This window comes from Leptonotus elevatus, chromosome 17 (assembly GCF_054856555.1).
Source record: "Leptonotus elevatus isolate MCC_2025b chromosome 17, RoL_Lele_1.0, whole genome shotgun sequence".
In the NCBI taxonomy this organism is placed as follows: domain Eukaryota; kingdom Metazoa; phylum Chordata; class Actinopteri; order Syngnathiformes; family Syngnathidae; genus Leptonotus; species Leptonotus elevatus.
Window position 1 is genome coordinate 18127356 of NC_141255.1, and position 21298 is coordinate 18148653.

Sequence of the window (21298 nt, forward strand, 5' to 3'; positions counted from 1 at the left end):
GCTCCCACAACCCTGTCGGATTCCTCTCTTAATGTCAAACCTAGGGGAAGTGCCATGACCTAAGGCTACTGAACTATTAATCCCTTGATAAAGCATTCCAATAATGTCTATAAATTTCTTCCCAAAACCAAAATAACCTAAAGTTTTTATAATAAAGGGATTTTCCACTGAGTCAAAAGCGTTATAAAAATCTAAACACAAAATAAATCCTATTTCATAAACGATTTGACTATAATCAAGCAAATCCCATACAAGTCTAATGTTATTAAAAAAACAAACAGATTGTGTTTCACTAACCACGCCCTCAATTTGCCTCCTGTCCAATCAACGTTGAGGAGATACTGCGGTAATGTACGCATCCCTTTTCTCTTTCCCAGAGTGCATTGCGAGGGAGGAGAGAGCGAGAGAGAAGGTGGGGGACTTGGCCAGGTTACTTGGAATTTCTGAGAGGATAGCAAAGAGGCAGCAGCGTCCCTAAAATAGAAGGGGGGGAAAAGAAGCGGAAGGAAGGGTCTCTTTCGTCACTGTCAACCTCTCAGGTAATTTTTATTTTATTTTTTTTCCCATTCAAATGCACCGAGGGAGGTTCCTGTCGCGAGCTGCCCCATCCTCTCACACAATGGAGCAATAAAACACACCATTCCCTTCTGGACCGTTGTCATGTTTCCCCAGCAGCCACAGCCAAATTCAGGAGGTTGCAGGGGCTATATTCTGCGTCAAGCTAGTTTTCGGGGGCAGCCGTGGCGTGCTGGGGGTGATGGACGACAGCTTTCCGCAGGGATTCCCTCAGCAGCCTTTAGCCCGTGCAGTCATCGCTCTGTGCTGGTGCCACGCCAGGGGCGGAGGGCGGGGGGCTGGCAGCTATTAATTAGTGTGTGATGGCGACCTGGACTCCCACTTTTTCACATTTTAAGGCGGAAGAAAGACAAACTGCACAACCTCCAGGCTGCTGCTCAAATTACAAAGGGGAGTCCGTTATGTCATTTACTTAAAGTAAAAACTTAGCAAGTGATGCAGCGTGTGCAGTAAAGTTTGATGTGTCATGCTCGTATTAAATGTGGCAAAGTAATCTTATTTCCAAGTCATAACACTGAGTAAGTTTGTAATTTATATCACAATTTATACTTGTGAAATGCATCATACTGTAGAGGTAAACTGATGATGCACAAACAGGGTCGAGAAGCACTTCCCCTATCAAAATAAACAAATGGTCATAGAGTGCCTGTTTTATCATCAAATGTGAAATTAAACAACCTCGTAAATATTTAGTTACGTATCTGTGTATTTATGAACATTTGTGGTTAACCAAGCCAGGTTGAATTCACAAAATGACTACTCCCACATGAGTTTCTCAGCCACTGTCAAAGTTCCAGAGCTCAAGGACCACTTTGAAGCTTCATATGAAAGCCAGATATAAGCAGAGCTGCAGTGTTTTGCTAAGCATTCACTTCTTATTACAATGTTCAGCTAAGTTGCCATCGTAAGGTTGCGTTTGACAATGTTACGTGCTAAAGTAGCACAAATGATTGCTAATGTGTCATATACTTGAAGTATATAGCACAATAAGCAACAAAATTGACTTTGCGCAATAAAGTGTCATGAACATAAATGAAAATGTCCTTACAAGCGCCAGCCAGCAAACTTCGGCCAATCAGATGAGTGCTTACTCAAAGGCCGTCTTTTTCTTTAAGATGAACTTAACTCCATTGTACTTTGATTTTTGCTTGATACAGTATGCCCACATGGCAATTAAATGTGTGTCTGCGTTCATCATTTGCATGCTAATCTGTGCTAAAAGTTGACTTCTCATTGCTTGACATCATTTTGTACTTCTAGAGGCAACAAACGAGCAGGAATCAACAGCGCAATTAGTGCACTCCATTTTGCCTTACTGGCTTCCAGGCACAATTCATTAATACGCAATCAATTGATTAATGGATGATCATCTATTTCCTATTTAGTGTCAGTGGTACTTTAACCCTTTTATCTTTAATCGCCAACTTTAGCACAGGTAATCGCTAGAAAGGAGGAGAGGCTTAAAATAAAAATCAAGTAGACGCATTATAGCAATATTTCAAGTGTCAGTGTTGCTATTCCTGTCATAACCGATCAATATTTGGTATCAGTGTATTGATCCAATATAGTATACTTGTCCTCCTTCACATTTTTGCTTGATGCAGCCTCGTAAAAGGGCTTTGAGAAATTGAACACTTTCCCTTACGAATTGCATACATTTCTTTCCATCGCCACCAGTCAAACCAAAAAAATCCAAATAAACTAAACATCTGCTCCGAGGGGGTCATTAGCTGTCAATCATATCAGGTGAAAAGCACAAAGCCCTGAATATTGATTATAGCGACACTGGCACAGCTGACTAAATGACTTGAATTATTGATCCAAATGTTTATCATTCAATTACTTTGTCTGCCTCCTCAGCCTGAAGGCCACTAACAACACTGCTTTTTCATTGTAATGATCATTTCATTAAGACGCTGACCTTTTTTTTGTTCTGGTTAAGCTGCGCAACAAATGTGCACACGACTTAAGCTTGAAATGGAGCTCTGGATCGATGCGCTAAGTGTCTTTATGTGGGGGGGATTCATCAATAACATGATAGTCATTGTACAGAAATGAATCTGAGTTGGGCTACCTTTGCTGAGAAGGATGTTTTTAATAGTCGATTAATGGATTTTTAGGAAATTGTGTGGAATAAATTGATGATTTAGTATAGTATAGGTAATGTTGAGTCTTAAGGCTTAATGATTTAAAAAAAATCTAATTGCCCTCAATATTGAGATTCAATTTTCAATTATTTTTTAAGCACAATCAATAAATACATCTATATTACAGGCACTAAGCCAAAAGTCTAACAATATAAAAATTATTATACAGACATTTTTTTGTGTCTTATATGATAATAATAATAATAATAATAATAATAATAATAATAATAATAATAATAATAATAATAATAAGAATAAAATCTTTATTTCAGACTCAAAGGACCATAAAATAACATAAAGGAGACTGTTGGAGAGGCTAGGTTTGGACTGTATAGGTTTGATTCAAATATAGTATCTCTTTTCGCCCTCGGGGTGTCGGTCAGAACACAAAGGAACAGTGGAGCGAAGATGTGGATTGGCAGCTTTAATCCAGGAACATCAGCAAGAGGCGGTTACAGTAGTTGCACTTTAGTGTACAGGCATACAGGCATACAAGCATGGGCTGCTATGATGCAGGCACTGTGGCTAACTATGGATGCTCGTAATCCTGAAGTCCTGTGTATGCATGGTCTGATCATCTATGTGTGTGTGAATGTATGTATGGTTCAATGTGTGTTTTTTTGGTCAAAGACGCACACGATCACCACAGCCCGCAACACATTCTGTCATGGCGGCGTCCAACTGCACAGTAACCGCTGCACAACAAGTAATGGACCCAGAATGCAATGCACGAATCACAGAAGTAAATACAATGACGTCACTCTATTCTTAACGTGGAATATGGAAAATATACAAATATAATAATGATGACTATTAATATTTGGAACATTTCTAACAGAGACAGAAACAGTTGATAGATAGTTGAACCATGATCTACTAAGAAAGTAGTTGTCTACTTCAGTAAGAGTTGTTCACTTACTAAACATTTTGACATGCAGTCTTTTAATGTTCACCATGACAGCTCTCCAAAATTCTATCAAACAAGTGGGTCATAGACATAAGTCAGTAAATTAAATTACAACCGTAATACAAACAAATGTTTTATCACTTGAACTTTTCATATTTTATGAAAGAATGGCTAGCACTGATCCATCTTTTCAGATTCCAGTTTTGACAAGTGTGCAGTAAACGTCTTGTCCTTTGAATTAACCGAGGCTTGTTGTCATTAGACCTGTCTTCGTCTCGGCTGCGGTCCCAGAGTGCTTTTCTCGCATCTTATTGTGGCGACTGCAGCGAGAAGCACGCTGAGGTCACCCAGACCGATGACTCGGCTGTGTCTTACCAGCTCGCCAGTGTTCCGGCGCCTCCAGTGTTCTGTCACCACAGTTGTCAGAGTTCTCAGTTCTGAGACGAGACCTCCGGCAGCCAAATTGCTTCGAGAATATCTCCCAAAAGATACTTTTTGCTTCAGAACTTGCGGGATGAAAACTACAATAGCGACGGCGAGAAGTTGACGACGTGAGTTTTTACATGCTCAGTCATATTAGAAAAAAGATGGCTGCTTGTAGAGAAATATAGGATTTGGCATTGTAATTCTGTCAGTTTTTTAGTATTGGTATAAATAATTAGGGGTGTGAATTGCCAGTACCTGCTGATTCGATCCGTATCACGATTCATAGGTCACGATTCGATTCGATACCGATTAATCCTAATACAGATCTATAAATTGATTACTGAGATTTTTTTTAAACTAAAATTTAGAAAATACTCATCAGTAAATTTGTACATGTACACTGTAAGATTTGTATGAAAATGTATTTATTTATCTGAAACTTCAGGCTTATAACTGAGAGCCACTTAATCTGTTGCAATCTGTTTAATGTTTGAACAGCATTGAAATAAAATATTAAGGCTTAATGGTCCATTAATATATATATTCTTCCATGCTTATCGTGTGAACCCTAACCCTAAGTAAGACGTTTTGTTGAACATGTCCATAAAAAATTCATGTTTTAACATCGATTTGGCCACATATCGAATCGATTCGAGAGGTGCACACTGTAAGATCGCGATATATTGCCGAATAATTTTTTTAAACACCCCTATTAATAATGCATGAGAAAACCTAACTGGCCGTTCCCTGGGTCTCTTGGGGGGTGCTGCGTTGCAGGGCTCTCCCTGGTGTCCAGGGCGGCGCCGCCGGGGTGCCCCGTGGTTCCCTCTCCCCTCCCCCTTCCCCCCCCTTGCTGCCTCTCTCCGTCCTCCGCCTCCCTGTCCCTTCTCCATCGTCACCCTTCCTCTTCCTCTCCCCCTCTCTCTGCGGCCCTGCCGCTCCCCCCTGCCCTTCTTGTCGTCTCCTTCCCCCCTCCCTTCCCCCTCCCCGGTACGCCTTCCTTCCCCTCCCCTGGGCCGGGGGCTCCATCCATGGCCCGGGCCTCGGTGCTCCGGGGGCCGGCGGGGGTGGCTGGGGTTTGGTGTTGTGCCCGCCCCGCTCCGGTGGGCGTCCTGGCGCCTCGGGCGGGCCCCAGTATCCGGGGGGTGAGCCCTATCGCCCCGCCGGGCTGGTCCAATATGCCCGCCGGGGTCCCAGTGGGGTGGGTGGGGGCTTGGTGGGCGGGTGCGCCTCCTGCCCCCGCCTGGGGGGGGGGGGGGGGGGTCGGCCCGCTGGTCGCTCCTCTTAACTCACTACACTAGGTTTGCACAATACACTTTTATAGACATATAGGGCACATAACACACTTTGGGGGTGTGGGGTAGGTTGGAAATACCGTCTTCACCCTACAACTCCCCTCCAATTTTAATGCACCACACAACTGGGGGGGGGGGGCTTGTGGGGGTACCATCAGTTGGGGACCGCGTTATAGAGCAGTGCTGCGGTCCCCTGTCCGTGTCCCCGCCGCCCCCCCCCTATTTTATTTTATTTTTTTAATGCACCACATACACTCAGTGAAATGCCTGGGAGGCGGGTGGATCGGAGCGTGGGTGCTGGGGGTGGGGGGGTGTCTGGGGGCTTGGTGGCCTGGGGGCGGTTGGGGCTGGGTTGGGGTGGATGGCGGGGGTGGGTGGGGGTCGTGGGGGGTGCGTGGGTTGTGGACCAGTGGGGTGCCTGGCGGGCCTGCAGTGCCCCGTCCTGCTGCGTTGGGTCGGGGGTGCGGGCCGTGTTGGGGTAGGGGGCGCTCCTGCTCCTGGGTTTGCTCTCCGGCCGGTGGCCCTGGTGGGGCCCGGGGGTCGTCCTTTGGCGCTGCCGCGGCCTGGGGGGCCCTGAGGTGTTGCGCTTGCTCTGTCCTGGCAGGGGTCGACGGCTCCCCTCTTTGGTGGAGATTTTCATGCATGCCAGATCCGCCACACCAGCATCTATCGAAACTCAGACACAATTTGCTTCCTCCTCAGGTCATTGAATCGGTGGAGGCTGGTGTCTGTGGATCTCACTCGGCTTCGTCTGTCCTTCCTTCCTTTCCTCAGTCTCTCCTTCGGTCTCTTGAGGTCTCCCTGATTTTTTTTGGATTTGTTGGAATTTAGATGTTTCTGGGGTTGGGGAAGAATTCTGGTGGGTGGCCCAGTGGGTGGTGTCTGGTCGGTGCTGGATTTCACTTTCCTTTGTTTCCTCGGGTCTCCTGACGGCGGTGTTCGGTTTAGGTGAACGGTATGGGATTTTTTCTAATAGGTTTTTGGTGAGCTAACAAATACACACACGCACGCACGCACGCACGCACGCACATACACATACAACAAAAAATAAATAAAAATAAAAATAAATAAAAGAGCAATGATGATGACATTACCGAATGAACAATACTGAGCTCTTTAGAAAAAAAAAAGAAAAAAAATGAAAACCTAACTGTAGATTCAAAACGAATAAACCTCTAAATGCTGTTTTGTTACATACTACACTTTGATCCATTCAGTCACATCAAGAAGGTGTTAAATACACAATGTGTTGACATCCCGGTTCTCTCAAATGTTGTCACTTAGGCCGGCTTCTGTCGCGTGTAAGATTGTAAATGACACGAGGGGCAAGGTTGCCCAGCGACCGCATCGGACTACTATCACCTAACGACTCATTTGCAACCAGCACTTTTATGAGCCGCACGGGTGGCAAAGCGAACGCTTTATGGTCGATAAAACCAGCAGGAAGTTGATGCTCATCCTCTGTATCGGATTTTGGCTTACTTAACCTGTTTGCATTTGGTCGGAAGCGTAGCACCATGGTGAAAATGTACTCATGGCAAGTAATAACTTTGCAAGAACTAATGGAAATCTGATTTGGTCAGATTCATTTAACAGCAGCCAGTTACATTATCCATTGTCCTAATGTTAGACAAAAAAATCATATTTTCACTGCTGGGGGATCAATCAGACCATTTTGAAATCCCTTCTTCAAGAGTATATTTTAGTGCAAGGTCGACACAGGTGGATGTGTTTCTCAAAATGATGCACATAACAAAAGCAATCGCGCCGTGGTTTAGTTAGTGGCATTCGAGGTCCCGGTCGGCCAGTGTTGTCTTGATTCCCGCCTACGTGGATGATGAAGAAATCCAAGATAATTCTTTAGCATCTGTTTTCAAGTGGCTAGTCCGTTGTTGTTTGTGGAATTAGCTGAAGTGCCCAAAGTGGGTCAGACACTACCCTTGTGGTCTTTCCTCTTTGCTTTTCCTCTCTTGAATCCAGCCACCCCTCTGTGCCCGCTGCTTCTACTCCTGAATGCCCAGCTCAGACTATTATGAATAATAAAAGCCATGTTGGGCTGCTCCTGCTCTCGCTGGGGAGACACGCTCATTCCTCTAAGCGTGTTATTTATTGCCTACCACTGAATGTGGAATTACGGCGTCCATGTTCAGGACCATTTGCAGCAAGGGCCTGGAGATAATATTCAGTGAATATTTGCCTCACTGACTTTTGGCGGGGAAACTGTCCAGTTAGCTAATCGATGATTGGCTGGAGCCCACCTCATGCTCAAAATCAGCTGGGAGTCGGACTTGAATGAAGACTAGCATTTCCAAAACAGGAGGAAAAATTAAGTTAAGCTCTGTTAAGACAATATACTTATCAATTTGAGGGAGGGACCTGTATTTGTTTCCCACTCAGCCGTTACATTTCAGGAAACATTTGAATGGTAACAGTGTTTAGCTTGTTAGTTTAGCATTGTAGCATGCTAGTGTACGGTAGTCTAGAGTAGACCAAAACATGTATAACTGAAGACTGTGGGACTGTTAAAACCGTTGCATATAAAAAAATACATGAGATAATTGTGATTTCTTCATCTAACCTGACCCAATTAAATACAAGCTGATATAAAATGAAGTGTATCCTCAGTAATATTACGCATTCATTTAAAAAACAAGTGGTGGTGCTAAAAGGAAAGGCTAGACAATCATTATCTCGCCATTATCGCAGGGGACACGTTGCAGAGCTACGCGCAATAGGTGAAAAATCTGCTTTCCCGAGCACCTGTTCTCACTCATGCAGTGATCCAAAAAAGTGGCAGTGTTCATGCTCAAACTGTTATTCATTCCCCGTTGAAGTTTACTGTAAAACTGACATATTAAAGAGAATTATTTAAACAACAAAATATTCAACCAAACCATAGAAAATCTGATAGTCAAATGGGAAATCCGTCCTTCAGTGATTGAGATATATCAATTCTTCTTCAATTTGTCAAGTTTGGGTTCTGTTTTTCCTTGTGTGTCTCCCTTGGTCTTAAGTGTAATCCTGCCCTTCCTCGTGTCAACCAATCAGTGCCCTCAGCCACTTGTGTCTTGCCCCAGGTGTGTCTTCTTGTGTCATTAGTGTGTGTGTGTGTATTTAGTCTCCTGTCTCCCCTCTGTCTGCGTCAATTCATTGTTTTTTCCTCCCGTTATGCTGCCAGTTTTTTGCCTTTTTGTCCTCCCTACGTTTTGTTTTGCTGCCATTTGGAGTTTGCTTTTGTTTTGAATAATTAAATTCCTTTTTTTTGTCCATCACCTCTGCCTCCTTGCCCTGCTTCCTTGCGTTTGGGTCCTCCACCAAACTCCACCGCCTGACACAATTATTAGTGGAATCCATTAATGAAGTGAGCTGGTATATTAACATAAACCACCCAATAAAAGCTCTTACTGGTGCTTTATCACATTTTATGCTGTCTTTTCGTGTGCTGTAAAAATCTAAACTTGAATAATTGCCATTGAAAAGGTCACAAAATGCCACCAATCATGTGAAAGTAAATATGCACGATGGTCATTTATATTCAGGCTGTGCAAGTTGAGGTTAAAGATTGAAATCAGTTTTGATATTGCAAGTGAACATGAATTTACATGGCCGCCTATCTTCTGGTAATTAGTGTCACACAGCTCAGCTGTTTTGATTATGCAAACGGCAAATTGACTGGAGTGGGTCTCGTTTTTGTATCTGTGGTAAGATTCTTAAATAAGGAATGAGGCATACACACACTGTTCATCAGCAGGGATCCAACAGTTTGGGGTGACACGACGCTCTGCTCTTGCGTGTCATTAGTGAACAAACCTGTTATTACGGATGCATGCTGCTCGGGTTATAATGATGCGGTAGTTAAAATGGACAAGACAAGCTTTCTTTTGGTCCAGCTTCTCTCTCGCACTGGTTGGAGTTGATTGCTCAGATGTAAACTTGCTTGCGTGTAAGCGATAAGAGACTTTTTTCCGTCCTTATTTTTAGTGTGTCCCAGCAAGTGCCTACCTTGTGTATGTTGCTACTGTCATATTTGGGTTCTGTTTTTCCTTGTGTGTCTCCCTTGGTCTTGTTAAGTGTAATCCTGCCCTTCCTCGTGTCAACCAATCAGTGCCCTCAGCCATTTGTGTCTTGCCCCAGGTGTGTCTTGTTGTGTCGTTAGTGTGTGTGTGTGTGTGTGTGTGTGTGTGTGTGTGTGTGTGTGTGTGTGTGTGTGTGTGTGTGTGTGTGTGTGTGCGTGTGTGTGTGTGTGTATTTAGACTCCTGTCTCACCTCTGTCTGCGTCGATTCATTGTTTTTTCCTCCCGTTATGCTGCCAGTTTTTTGCCTTGTTGTACCCCATCCCCCCCCATGTTTTGCATTGTTTGCCTTCTTGGAGTTTGTTGTTTTTGTTTCTGGACAGTACATCGTTTACCTCCTTGTTTTTGGTTGAATTAAATCCCTCTTTTGACTGAACCTCTGCCTCCTCGCTCTGTCTTCCCGCATTTGGGTCCTCAAGCTCCCACATCCTGACAGAATGAATCGACCAAGAAAGGACCCGGCGGGAAGCACATGGTGACACCCAGCTAGCCCTCAGCCTGCCGACCACCACCTCCCTCTTCTTGTAGGTTCTATTTTCTCTCTCGTTCGTCTATGCCCCCCTCACTCGTGTCCTATAGTCCTCCTTGTGTGTCACATGAGTTACCGCCTTATCGTTTTAGATACCGATTCTGACCTTTCTGATACGAAGATGCCCCGGTTTTGGTTAATCTTCTCTCTGACTCCGATGATTTTGATTCAGATTTTGAATTCCCTGTTTTTTCTAGTCCTTCTCACTTCTTGACCCATTTTTCTTTTGAGGAACCCATCCCCACACCATCGGTTCAACGTGACCTTCACTTGGGCACCCGTTTGGCCATCTATCCGGGACCTCCGCGTGGTGGCCGGCGGGCGCGTCCAAGTAAAGGTTACAAATCCTCTTCACAAACGTCAGCCCCCTTTTTCAAGTCACGTCACCCCACGTCTTCCAAGCCACAAAAACCCGTATCTCTTTCAGCACATAATAAGTCTGTAAAAAAGTAATTGTCTCAAACCTGTCCCTACACCACTTCATTCCCCACCATTTTCCTCACCACGTCAGGTTTCTTCAAGTCTTGAGTCTCTAGTTCCTGTATCCTCAGTCCCTCGTGTCTCCTGTGTTCACCAACCCCAATGGCGGCAGGCTGATGTGGTCCCAGTCCCGGCTCCACGGCAGCCTCAAGTCCCAGTCCCGGCTCCACAGCAGCCTCAGTCTCGAGCCTTTTTGCCTCTGCCGTTGCCGCCCCGGGCCTTCTCGCCTCTGCCGCTGCAGCCCCGGGCCTCCTCGCCTCTGCCGCTGCAGCCCCGGGCCTCCTCGCCTCTGCCGCTGCAGCCCCGGGCCTCCTCGCCTCTGCCGCTGCAGCCCCGGGCCTCCTCGCCTCTGCCGCTGCATCCCCGGGCCTCCTCGCCTCTGCCGCTGCAGCCCCGGGCCTCCTCGCCTCTGCCGCTGCAGCCCCGGGCGTCCTCGCCTCTGCCGTGTGAAGTCTCTTCGCCTCTTCCATGGTGGCCTCAAGTCCATGATTGTGGCCAGGCGGCGCACTTCCTGCTGCCGTCCTCTGCTCCTTGTCAGGCGGCGCAAGCCCTGCGGCCGTCCTCTGCTCCTCGTCCGGCAGCGCACGCCCTGCGGCCGTCCTCTGCTTCTTGTCCGGCGGCGCACGCCCTGCGGCCGTCCTCTGCTCCCCTTCCGGCGGCGCACGTCCTGCAGCTGCCTTCTGCTCCGCTTCCGGCGGCGCACCTCCTGCGGCCGCCTTTTGGTTTCCGTGCCTGGGCGGCGCGGTTCCTGCCACGGCCGCCTTCTGCTCCAATGTGGCGTCCAGGGCGCCCTCCTGACCGGCGCCGCCGGGCTCCCCTCGTCTGGCGTCCAGGATGCCCTCCTGACCGGTGCCGCCGGGCTCCCCTCGTCTGGCGTCTGGGACGCCCTCCTGACCGGCGCCACCGGGCTCCCTTTGTCTGGCGTCTGGGACGCCCTCCCGACTGGCGCGCCGCCGGGTTCCTTTCGTCTGGCGAAATGTCAACATTTGCAGTAATCCTAGTGCTTCCCTCTCATCCAAGTGTCATTTCCTGTGGAATCGGGCTACTTTGGAATCAGGTTTTGGGGGCTCGTCTGCTTTCTCGCTGCTCTCCGCTACGTTGGCTTGCACATGTTATGTAACTGTTTTCATCCCCAACAGTTCCTCCCTCACGGGCTTCTGTCTGCTCCACAAACAAAAAATATGCACATCTGCACTCCCAACTTCACATCATTAGCGCAGAGTTGTCTCCCATCATACACAGGGTAGCCCATGCAAAACAAGAAAGTCATAATGGCCAATGGCGTTCATTCTCACCACTGTGGCGCGTTTTCGTCATTTATTAGGTGTAAGGCTCTTATATATGAAGAATTACGGTCACGGGCCTGAATGATATTTGCGTGACTCAGAACAGAATAGTGTGAATAAAGTCAATTTTTGAAATGTCATTTTAAATGCCAATGTTATTGCTTTCCAATTTGAGCGTGATTTTGAACAGATTCATGCGCTTATCAGCATCTAATGTGATTCAATACAAAAGGTGTACCAATATTCAAAATGTACTTATTTTGCCTGTTGTTTGCAATGTAAAGGGCAGTGGCGTACAACTGCTCTGAGAGGGGATTTCAATACTGTGGCCCTTAGAATTACAATATATAATCTTGTTAATCAGCAGTTTCAAACTTTTATTTATAAATGCTCAAATTGCACATCATTAAACAAAATTGTCACATAATGTCAAGTAAAATGTGACATTAGCACAGGTGAAGGCAATGAATTGGGCTGTGCGTATTAACCCTCCTGGTCTGTTGTGGGTCAAAATGACCCAACTTTCAAGTTAAACAACAAATGTTAGCTTTTCAATATCAAACTTGTCACCAACAGACCAACAAACAATAATTTCAAAAAACGGTTTGTTTCGACATATTTGCAATGAAAACAAGATGTTTTTGAAAAATTGGTTTATTATGTTTATTGGGTTGGTTTTTGAATATTAAACATTCTGGGTCAAATTGACCCATTTAAGACATGACATATTTTCCATTACAAATAGTTACTAATTGTAATTTCAAATATTTGCAAAAAAGCAGTTAATGCAGTTAATGTTTATTGAGATGTGTTTTCATCATTAAACATTTGGGTCAAATTGACCCGAGATTATTGCTTATTGCTGAGAAACCAGTCTAACAAGATGATTAATTGCCTATGCAAGTATGCAGTATAATTAAATGTCAGTCTCTGTTTTGTAGGACTTTTTGCCAGCACACCTCCTTTGGCCTGAGCACCGTACCAGCCGCAGTGACCATGAATTACCTTCGCCGGCGCCTGTCAGACAGCAGCTTCGTTGCCAACCTCCCCAACGGCTACATGATGGATCTGCAGAGGCCGACCCCGCCGGGATCCTCCACCTCCTCCCCGGCCTCCCCGGCCACGGAGCGGCGACAGCCTCCGAGCATCCCGGCCCCGACTCAGGGCTTAGCCCCGAGCCAGGCCGCCGGCACGGGCGGCTTCCTCAGCTCTTTCTCCAGCGTGGTGAAGAGCGCCCAGATGGCGCAGAATGTCGCTGCCGCTGCACATGCCAAGACAACAGCTGCAGCGGTGACGGCAGCGGCGATTTCTGAGATAGCACCAACGGGAAGCAGTCAGCCTCCTAAGCCTGTTATCCGCAAACCCAAGATTTTGTTAATTGTTGATGATCAACACACTGACTGGTGAGTACCTCGTATTAAAATCGGGCTGCTATTTTGCCCCCGTCATGTACCCAAAGGTAACCAACATAATATACACATCAATTGAAACAACAGTCAGTATAATTCAACAATCTTTCACGATAACTAGACACATTAAACTAAATTTTAAATAATATTAAAACTAAAGACAAATATTGCTTTGGCATCATCTGCTGGCATCTTGGTGCCAAGAAACAATATTGAATTGAGGGGAGGCTTCATTTACTCAGGCCTTAGCTATGTCTAATAGGGAAAACAATTGTTTGCCATCATCTTTTATAGGAAATTGACCTTTCGTAAAAGCCCCGCCCCCCCTTCAGTTGACGCTTCCGGGTGTGACAGCCTTATGTACAATTGCAATAAACATATCATAGCATGTCACTGAGTGTTTTTGGAGCAATACAAGTGCGATATATTCCAGATGGAGGCAAAGTGGAAGGATATATTCATGATATTCAAATATGCAGAAAAGCAGTCGTCACAACTATCGAGACTAAATCATACAGTTTTCAAGATAAATCCAGTAGAAAAACAACAGCGTCTCTCAGCGTGGAAATTGTAATCCTGCAAAATAACTCCCATTTTTAATAATTATACCAGTAAACTGATTGTTTTTCCCCTTTGTATGGAGCAGAACAGTTGTTTACTCTAACACAAAATGCTACTTGAAAGATGAAAACAAATTAAGTTGGAAGTGCCTTTTAGGATGCTATGTTCACTTAGTGTTGAAACATCACAGATCTTACAGTATGAGAGTCAGCGAAAACTACCGACTAGGACGTCAACTTTTACCCAGCTAACATTAATAACAATCATCAAGATAAACTGTATTTTTACAAGGCCAAAAACGGGGAAGCATTCGCCGAATTTGATGAAGAATGGCTTGATAATGATATCCTGATAATATATCATATAAAATAATCCTAAATATAATTTTGATTCCAGTTTTGTGGATGATCTTGCCTCTGTGTATTTGACAACAAGTTTAGCTCATTCAGTTGCTAGTTTAGCGCTATGGTTTTAGCCTATCCCAATTTACCTTGGAGCAAACGTAGGAATACTTGTTGATTTTGGAGACATTTAGCTGGGAATGAGGCCGTCCACACTGCTTAATCCATTGAAGACATCGCTCCAGCTGTAATTTTGGTTTAGGGAATGGAAAGAACTGTACTCTTGGGATACCCATGTCCGATTTCCACAATCCATGTGCACATCACTTCACCATTTTCCTTGTTGGAGGTCCACAGATTGTTAGATTTTTTTGGGGTAGGGTTTTATGGCTGCTCACAGAGGTTTTGTGGATGGATTTTACAATGGATTTCAATGGAGCGGGGAGGAGCTTGGCCGTTGGTTTGCGAAAGGTCAATTATACATTTTTCTGGGTGGGCGACTGGGTGTTGACTGTATGCCCTGATATACCACATACCATCAAGCAACGCTATTCTTTTTTTGTTGTTCAGATTAGATTGAAATTAATTTAAATCCCGTCTCAATGCTATATAGCTATATATCCATCTGTCTGTCTGCCTGTCTGTTGCTCTAAAGTTTTAAACTCAACAATAACATTGGTTGCCATGCAAGGCCTACTCTGCCACTTTTTCCTTTTAATAAGCTGTTAAATGGAGGCTGACAATTGGATGGGGAGGTGTTATACCACCATTTTGTACTCAGGCTAAAAAAAATGGGTCAAGCAGGCCTTTTCTTCTTAATCGTGCTTCTCTGTCTTGCATTTATAAATTTCTAAATGTATGGTAGTGTAATAGTTTGATAGAAATATAGGAAGTTGACACTTTATGACAGCTTTTCAAATTATTATTTAATGTAATTTCATTTGAACAAAAACCAGGGTAACAAGTTTTTTTTTACTCTAAATCTAAATCCCAACTATCATAAAGAGGCTTTAATGGAATAGATACTTTTGATATCTCCTCTCAAAATGTGCAGCAGTTGGTTGATCACAGAAGCCTGACAACTACCAAATCAATGAACGGCTCTTCCTTTTCCTGAATTTTGATTTTATAGCTTGACATCAACAGGGAGCCTCAACCTCTGCTGATGTGTAACTCGCTATTTCCAGCCCTTTGAAATTATCATCATCAGGGATCATTACACAGCATCGCTAAAGGCTCTGCGGGGATGAAGCCTAGGTTTAAAAATGATCACTAAAGGAATCCATCCCGCTGACAGCCATATGATGAACATTGCAGGATTGCTTACCGTTCTTCCCTGCAAGGAAGAGCATCTTCTTTTCTCTCAGCCGCCTAGTTTGATATCCCCGCCGGGCTCTGTGGGCCTCTTCACACCTCGCTGTTTCTGAAATCACTTCACAGAAGATCATCGCCATCCTTGGAGCATGTTAGTGCGTCAGCCTTTCTTCGGAGAGACACTCACCTCAAAAGGACAACATTCAGTTCTGTAACCACATTTGTCATATTTTGTAATATCCATAGCTCATTAATATTCACGTTTTAATAGCTGAGAGGACTAAATTATAGAAAATGTTGATGAAGAGTTACCACTAATAAATCGATTGAGGTTTTTCTTTATAGTGGTTCATTGACGACTCTAAATCAGGGGTGCTCAAGTTCGGTCCTCGAGAGCCCCTATCCAGCCTGTTTTCCATGTTTCTCTCCACTAACACACCTGAGTCATGATCAGGATCCTTATCAGGCTTCTGCAAAACTTGCTGATTAGCTGATCATTAGATTTGGCTGTGCTGCAAGAGGGAAACATGGAAAACAGGCTGGTTAGGGGCTCTTGAGGACCAAACTTGAGCACCCCTGCTCTAAATTGTCCATAGCTGTGAGTGTGCGTTGTCCAATAGTGTCCTCTGATTGGCTGGTGAACACACTAGAGAAAATGGATACAAATCAAGGGCTCGCTGAGCCTCAACATGACCACTTAGTGGCACTGTTGTTCATCTAAAAATGATTGGTATTTGTGTTGTAGTGAACATTTTTGGCCAACAGATGGTAGTATAGTATAGCAACTTTGTTTTGTATAGTGTACATAATCCCCCATAACTTTTCATTGCATCAATGTCTTGACTAGATTCAAAGTAAGAAAATACAATTTTGACTTGAGGGTTTTACAGTTTCAATGCAGGACCCTTAGTGAAACCCACACTACCCAAATACTAGACAAATAAGTAGTACTTTCCAATACTCTGAAGTAGTTTTAATATAAAATGTAATAAGTGTCTGGTAGACAGTTGCAGCTGGATGCTTCAAGCTTGTGACATCCTCTAGTCATAAAAAAGAGAGCGGGCCGATATTTGCCTGCTGCTTTGGTAACGCTTCCGTGTCGTGATGATGTTCGTTTTTACTGTCACACTTTAAGAACGATGTAAAATCTGCTTTGGCGAAACTGAAGTCATCTCATTGTCTATGGAGGAACTGTCTTGAAGGAAGCAGCCCCATGGATCAAAATGAAAGTGCTCGACTCATGCCAATATACCCAAATGGGATGTATCTGCAATATAGGTGTGATGATGCCCTCAAATCAGATTCCTTTTGTGTTTCTGAGCTGTGTTTAGTAGGGTTGGGCGGTATTTAAATGTTGACACTGTTTTATCGTCCCCATATACGGTAATACCGTTGCTAATTTTAGACTTTTTTTTTTTTTTTAAAGACTTATCTTGCGCTAACAGCCAATCTGTCTAGAAGTTAATGGTCACAGATCTGTTCACTGTGTGCTCCGGTTGCATTTGTAATAATCTTTAGTGTGATGAAGCGCATTTGAATGTCTGTCACTCCATGACAGCACATCTTTAGCTGAAATGTGTAGCTGATGTGCACGCGCTCCTTTTACGCCGCAGAGCCAAGCTCAGATAGCATTACGTAGAATACATTGTACCCTGCGGATGCGCACAAACTTCTACGGTCCTCCACACTTAGAAACTGTTTCCCGGTTTACTAGACTCTTTTAATAGACCCCGCTGTGGGTGTACATTCGACATCTACGCGACACACAAACATAAGCACGCAGCCTCCACCACCTATTGGGCCCCAAGAGCAAGCACAGATACACTCACCTGTGTGCCGCGGTCTCGGGTTCATGTGTGTCCAAGGACAAAAACAAAATCACTTACTGATCTTTTCTATAAATAAAATCGCTTTGTGGCGCGGCGACAAACTTACGTCTTTGCAGCAGTGAGCGGGGGATATCGTTCCTCAGATGAGTATAGTCCATCTCGTACCGTTACAGTCCTCACGCAGATTTTGCATACAGGCCACATCGACATTTGCTGCCAAATTGTAGCAGTTGCATTTCTTTTTTCTTTTTAAGGGACCGCTTAACCGAGCTGTAATGACTGGCCATTTTGCCTCGCTCCGTCTGAGCTTACTATTAATTATGGGCCTGCTGCAAAGCAGAAGGCACATATTACTATCCTAGAAAAAGGGAAAAAGGGTTTATTATTTTCCGCAAAAATGCGGCCCGTACCGTAGATCGCACCGGCACAAATGAGGTATCAAACGATGCGGCTCGATCTGACTCGCTGCGCTATTATTTTTATAAGAATTCCCAGTTACCATGGCGACGCTATTCCCAAAAAACTCCCAAAAAAAAGTCCCATAGGAATGAATGGGAAACCGAAAGAGATCAACTCCAATCAAGCACCCTTTTCCAAGACACGCTGCACGCGCATACGTTAACCGACCGATATGAATTTGAGCTCATTTTGTTGGAATTTTTCCCATCTTTAGTTCAGTGTCAAAAAATTTTTTAAGGAATGAAAGCTCTCCCCCCTGTGCGGGTTCAAAGACAGTGAGTGAAATAGCCTTTATCACATTGGTTTGTATTGCATGGGCTTGAGCGGACCAATTAAGAATCAGAGTGTAGACAGGGAAAAAATTTATTTCAAGTTTCACTTCAACTCGTCACCATGGCCACAATCTTTGCTCACTAGACATCAAATTCGCACATTTTGTAGCCACAAGTGTCTAGTTTCTGACAAACCTATTTTTATTTGGCTAAGGTGTCATTTAGTACCTTTATTTTCACTTTGAGCGAGGAGAAGTCTGACTATTTCACCTCTTTTTCCATCTTAATTTCGGCGTTTTTCCCCTCTTCATTTTCGATCAATCATAAGTTTTCAACCTGCTCTCATTTGGTCATTTTTCATCCGATTAAAAAACTGAGAACATGCTCGCGTTCCCCAAACCCTTGCCGTTCTAACGAGCCATTTCTGGAATCTGCATCTTCAACCGTTAAGTCGTGAGAGGCTTTTGTTTGCAGTGTGCGTATCCTATACAAAATCAATGAAATGTTGGTGCGTGACGTCTGTTGGTGCGTGAAAGTGCATGTTTCTTAAAGGGGCAGTAATACTTTTAGTTGATTATGGTTAACTTCCACATTTCTTGACCGATTTCAATGGTTTAAATTTTAAACTGTTCAGCTCATTTCAATGTTGGTTAAAATCAAATGTGTGTGCGTGAATGTGCATGTTTCTTAAAGGGACAGTAAGATACTTTTAGTTGATGTTGATTATGGTTAACTTCCACATTTCTTGACCGATTTCAATGGTTTAAATTTTTAACTGTTCATCTCATTTCAATGTTAGTTAAAATCAAATGTATGTGCGTGAATGTGCATGTTTCTTAAAGGGGCAGTAATACTTTTAGTTGATTATGGTTAACTTCCACATTTCTTGACCGATTTCAATGGTTTAAATTGTATTTTTATTGCTCCAAGTATTGCGTGTTTCCACGCGAGTCAGCAGGCCCATTCAAAATTTCCGCGGAAATTTTTCTAGTTTTAAACTGTTATAGTAATATTAGTTGTTATAGTATTAGTAATTTTGAAAACAATTACAAATGTCGTGTTATCAAATAATTTAGTTTGATATCACAATAGGTCATTATACGCTGCAGGCTGCATTTTATTTTATTTCTTAATGACTGTATTGACAGTGACACCGTTGCTATATTTGGACACCTCGGGATACCTTATTACCGTTTTACCGCCCAACCCTAGTGTTTAGTACTGGAAGGCACGGTGAACATCTATCGCTCTCTGCCTCAGGACTGAATTTTCCTCCTGGGAATTCCAGTCAAGTGTCAGGGGTCTCTGGGGAAACGCCGCTCCATCCTGAAAGGCAACGAATGGCGCACAAAAGCGCTACACAGCACCGAAGCAAAGTCTCAAAGAGCATCGCCGACATCAACACCAACACCAAGCCCTTCTTTTTTCTTCTTTTGCCCCGACGTCTCTCTTCAGACAAGACGCAAAATACCCCGCCAAGTATCTGTCCCTGTGTTTGCACTGCACTTTGAATAATACGAGCAGCAGATACTTTGGACTTTCTCTGGAAATGCTTTCACTGCTTGGTGTAATTCACAGAACTACTGAACGTCACTGTAATGCCCCAATGATCAGCATCGAATCCAAGAATGCTATGAAAAATTACTGTGTAAAGTAAGAACTGGATTATGTGATAATTGTAGGCCTACACTCTAAAAACAGTTGAGTGAAAAGTAACCCAATTATGGATACAAATTGGACCGATCCACTTTATAGGTGAATTTCACCCAACTTTCTGGGTTGGTTTATACAAAATTACCCAATTTTTTGACCCAAGTAAAGGATCTGACCAATACTTATGGGTTGTTTTACACTAAAAGCCCCATTTCTTGACTCAAAATTGAGTCATATTGACCCAAGTAGAGGATCGGTCCATGTTTTACCCATATTTGTGTTATTTTTGATCCAACTTTTTTTTTAGAGAGTAGATTTTTACATAAACATGTAAGGGATGGAAGAGCCTTTTCAATTTTTGGTTGGTTGGATGAAACTTGCAGACATGCCTTCCTCTCCTTGAATGTGTTTATCAGTAGTTTGAGGCGTGTTACCGCCACCTACAGGGCTGGAGAAGCAACTCCCAATTTTTTAAATATTTCATTATTGTTTGGCTTGATCATTTAATCAGGCAGGGCAGGAAATGCCCCATTCAGTTTTGGTAAAGGAGCTGCATAAAGTTTTTTTTTTGTAATTAAATGGATAGATGGATGATTGTTCGGTCTGTTGGTTGGAATGTACCTCACATGCGTTGTTTTATTAAAGCAAAGCCAATTTTTGTCCGATCAGTCGATGGGATATTGGCAGAATAATAAAATCTACAAATATTCAATTTCCGTCCTAAATTGAATGAATATACTGTGGCCCTAAAGTAGACAGGCTACATAGGATAAGACTCTCCGTCAGATATTTTGTCCGATTTTTTTCCCCCACATCTCCTTTGTGAAGGAAATACTGCCAATTGTTGATGACTGTGAGCTTTATTGAACTTGAATTGTACACAAACTTCTCCACCAAAAGTATTCTCCTTAAATAAATAAATAAATAGCAGTGGAGTTTACAATACATAGCGGGCGTGGGCACAAGAGAGAAAGAAATTCCGGGCCTCTGCCCTGAGCTCCATGTTTACATGTGAACACGAGCAAAACCGAGCGCCTCGTGAATTAGCGCCATGGCCCCGAGTGACGACACATTTAGCAATCTTTTGCAACGCATTCCAGCTTTTTTCAGCCAATAGGCCTCTGGGATGGCCCGCACTTTCTCTCGACTGTGGGGAGCCTGGGTTACGGGGCACTGCCAGTGTAGTATGTAGGTCAGTTATGTTGAAGATTCACAGCTTCCAAATGACAGTGAATGATATCTTAAGCATTAAAGTCATTGAAGGCTGGGAGCTCTTATTGACAAGATTCTCCCTCCGTGACCATATTGAATGTATCGTAAAGGACGTGTGGTGGATGAAGGAGAATGAACGAGGGAGCGAAATGTTGTAAGGGAAAGCTTGTTTTGGTGTGAACAGGCCGAGAGGCAAATCCCAAATAGCTTGTCCCAGTGACCGAAGGCCTCCAACATGTAGCGGGCGGTATACGCATGGCCGTATAGCCTGAAGCCTTTGACAGATTGTTGGCAGTCCTCCGGCTGCAAGGGGTTAGAGTTCAACACTGAGGACTGGGAAATGCAAAACGGTTTGAAATGGGCTGAGAAATGCACATAGGACTTTCTTTTTCTTTTTTTTTTATAGAAAAATGTTCTTCCTATTTCCACTCAATTCGTCCTGCATACAAATAAACAATCCAAAGAGTTGCCCCCTTAAACACCTTCAATGATGATTAAAACATGAGTTTGCCAGGGATTTGTGTTTACT

At 43.9% G+C, this 21298-nt stretch overlaps 1 protein-coding gene across 3 annotated transcripts in view; it reads left to right on the forward strand.

The window, feature by feature from the left end:
- The first annotated feature begins 384 nt into the window (after nucleotides 1-384).
- The window catches only part of syn3 (synapsin III), an 89104-nt gene continuing 68190 nt past the window's right edge, over nucleotides 385-21298 (forward strand). For 2 of the 3 annotated variants that reach the window (XM_086058473.1, XM_086058476.1), the window contains exons 1-2: nucleotides 385-539; nucleotides 12661-13122. In XM_086058473.1, the coding sequence (XP_085914599.1) occupies nucleotides 12716-13122 (407 nt within the window). In that variant the 5' untranslated portion in view covers nucleotides 385-539; nucleotides 12661-12715. Of the gene's footprint in view, nucleotides 540-9843; nucleotides 9949-12660; nucleotides 13123-21298 lie in introns of all 3 variants that reach the window. The other variant, XM_086058474.1, reaches the window with a different exon arrangement.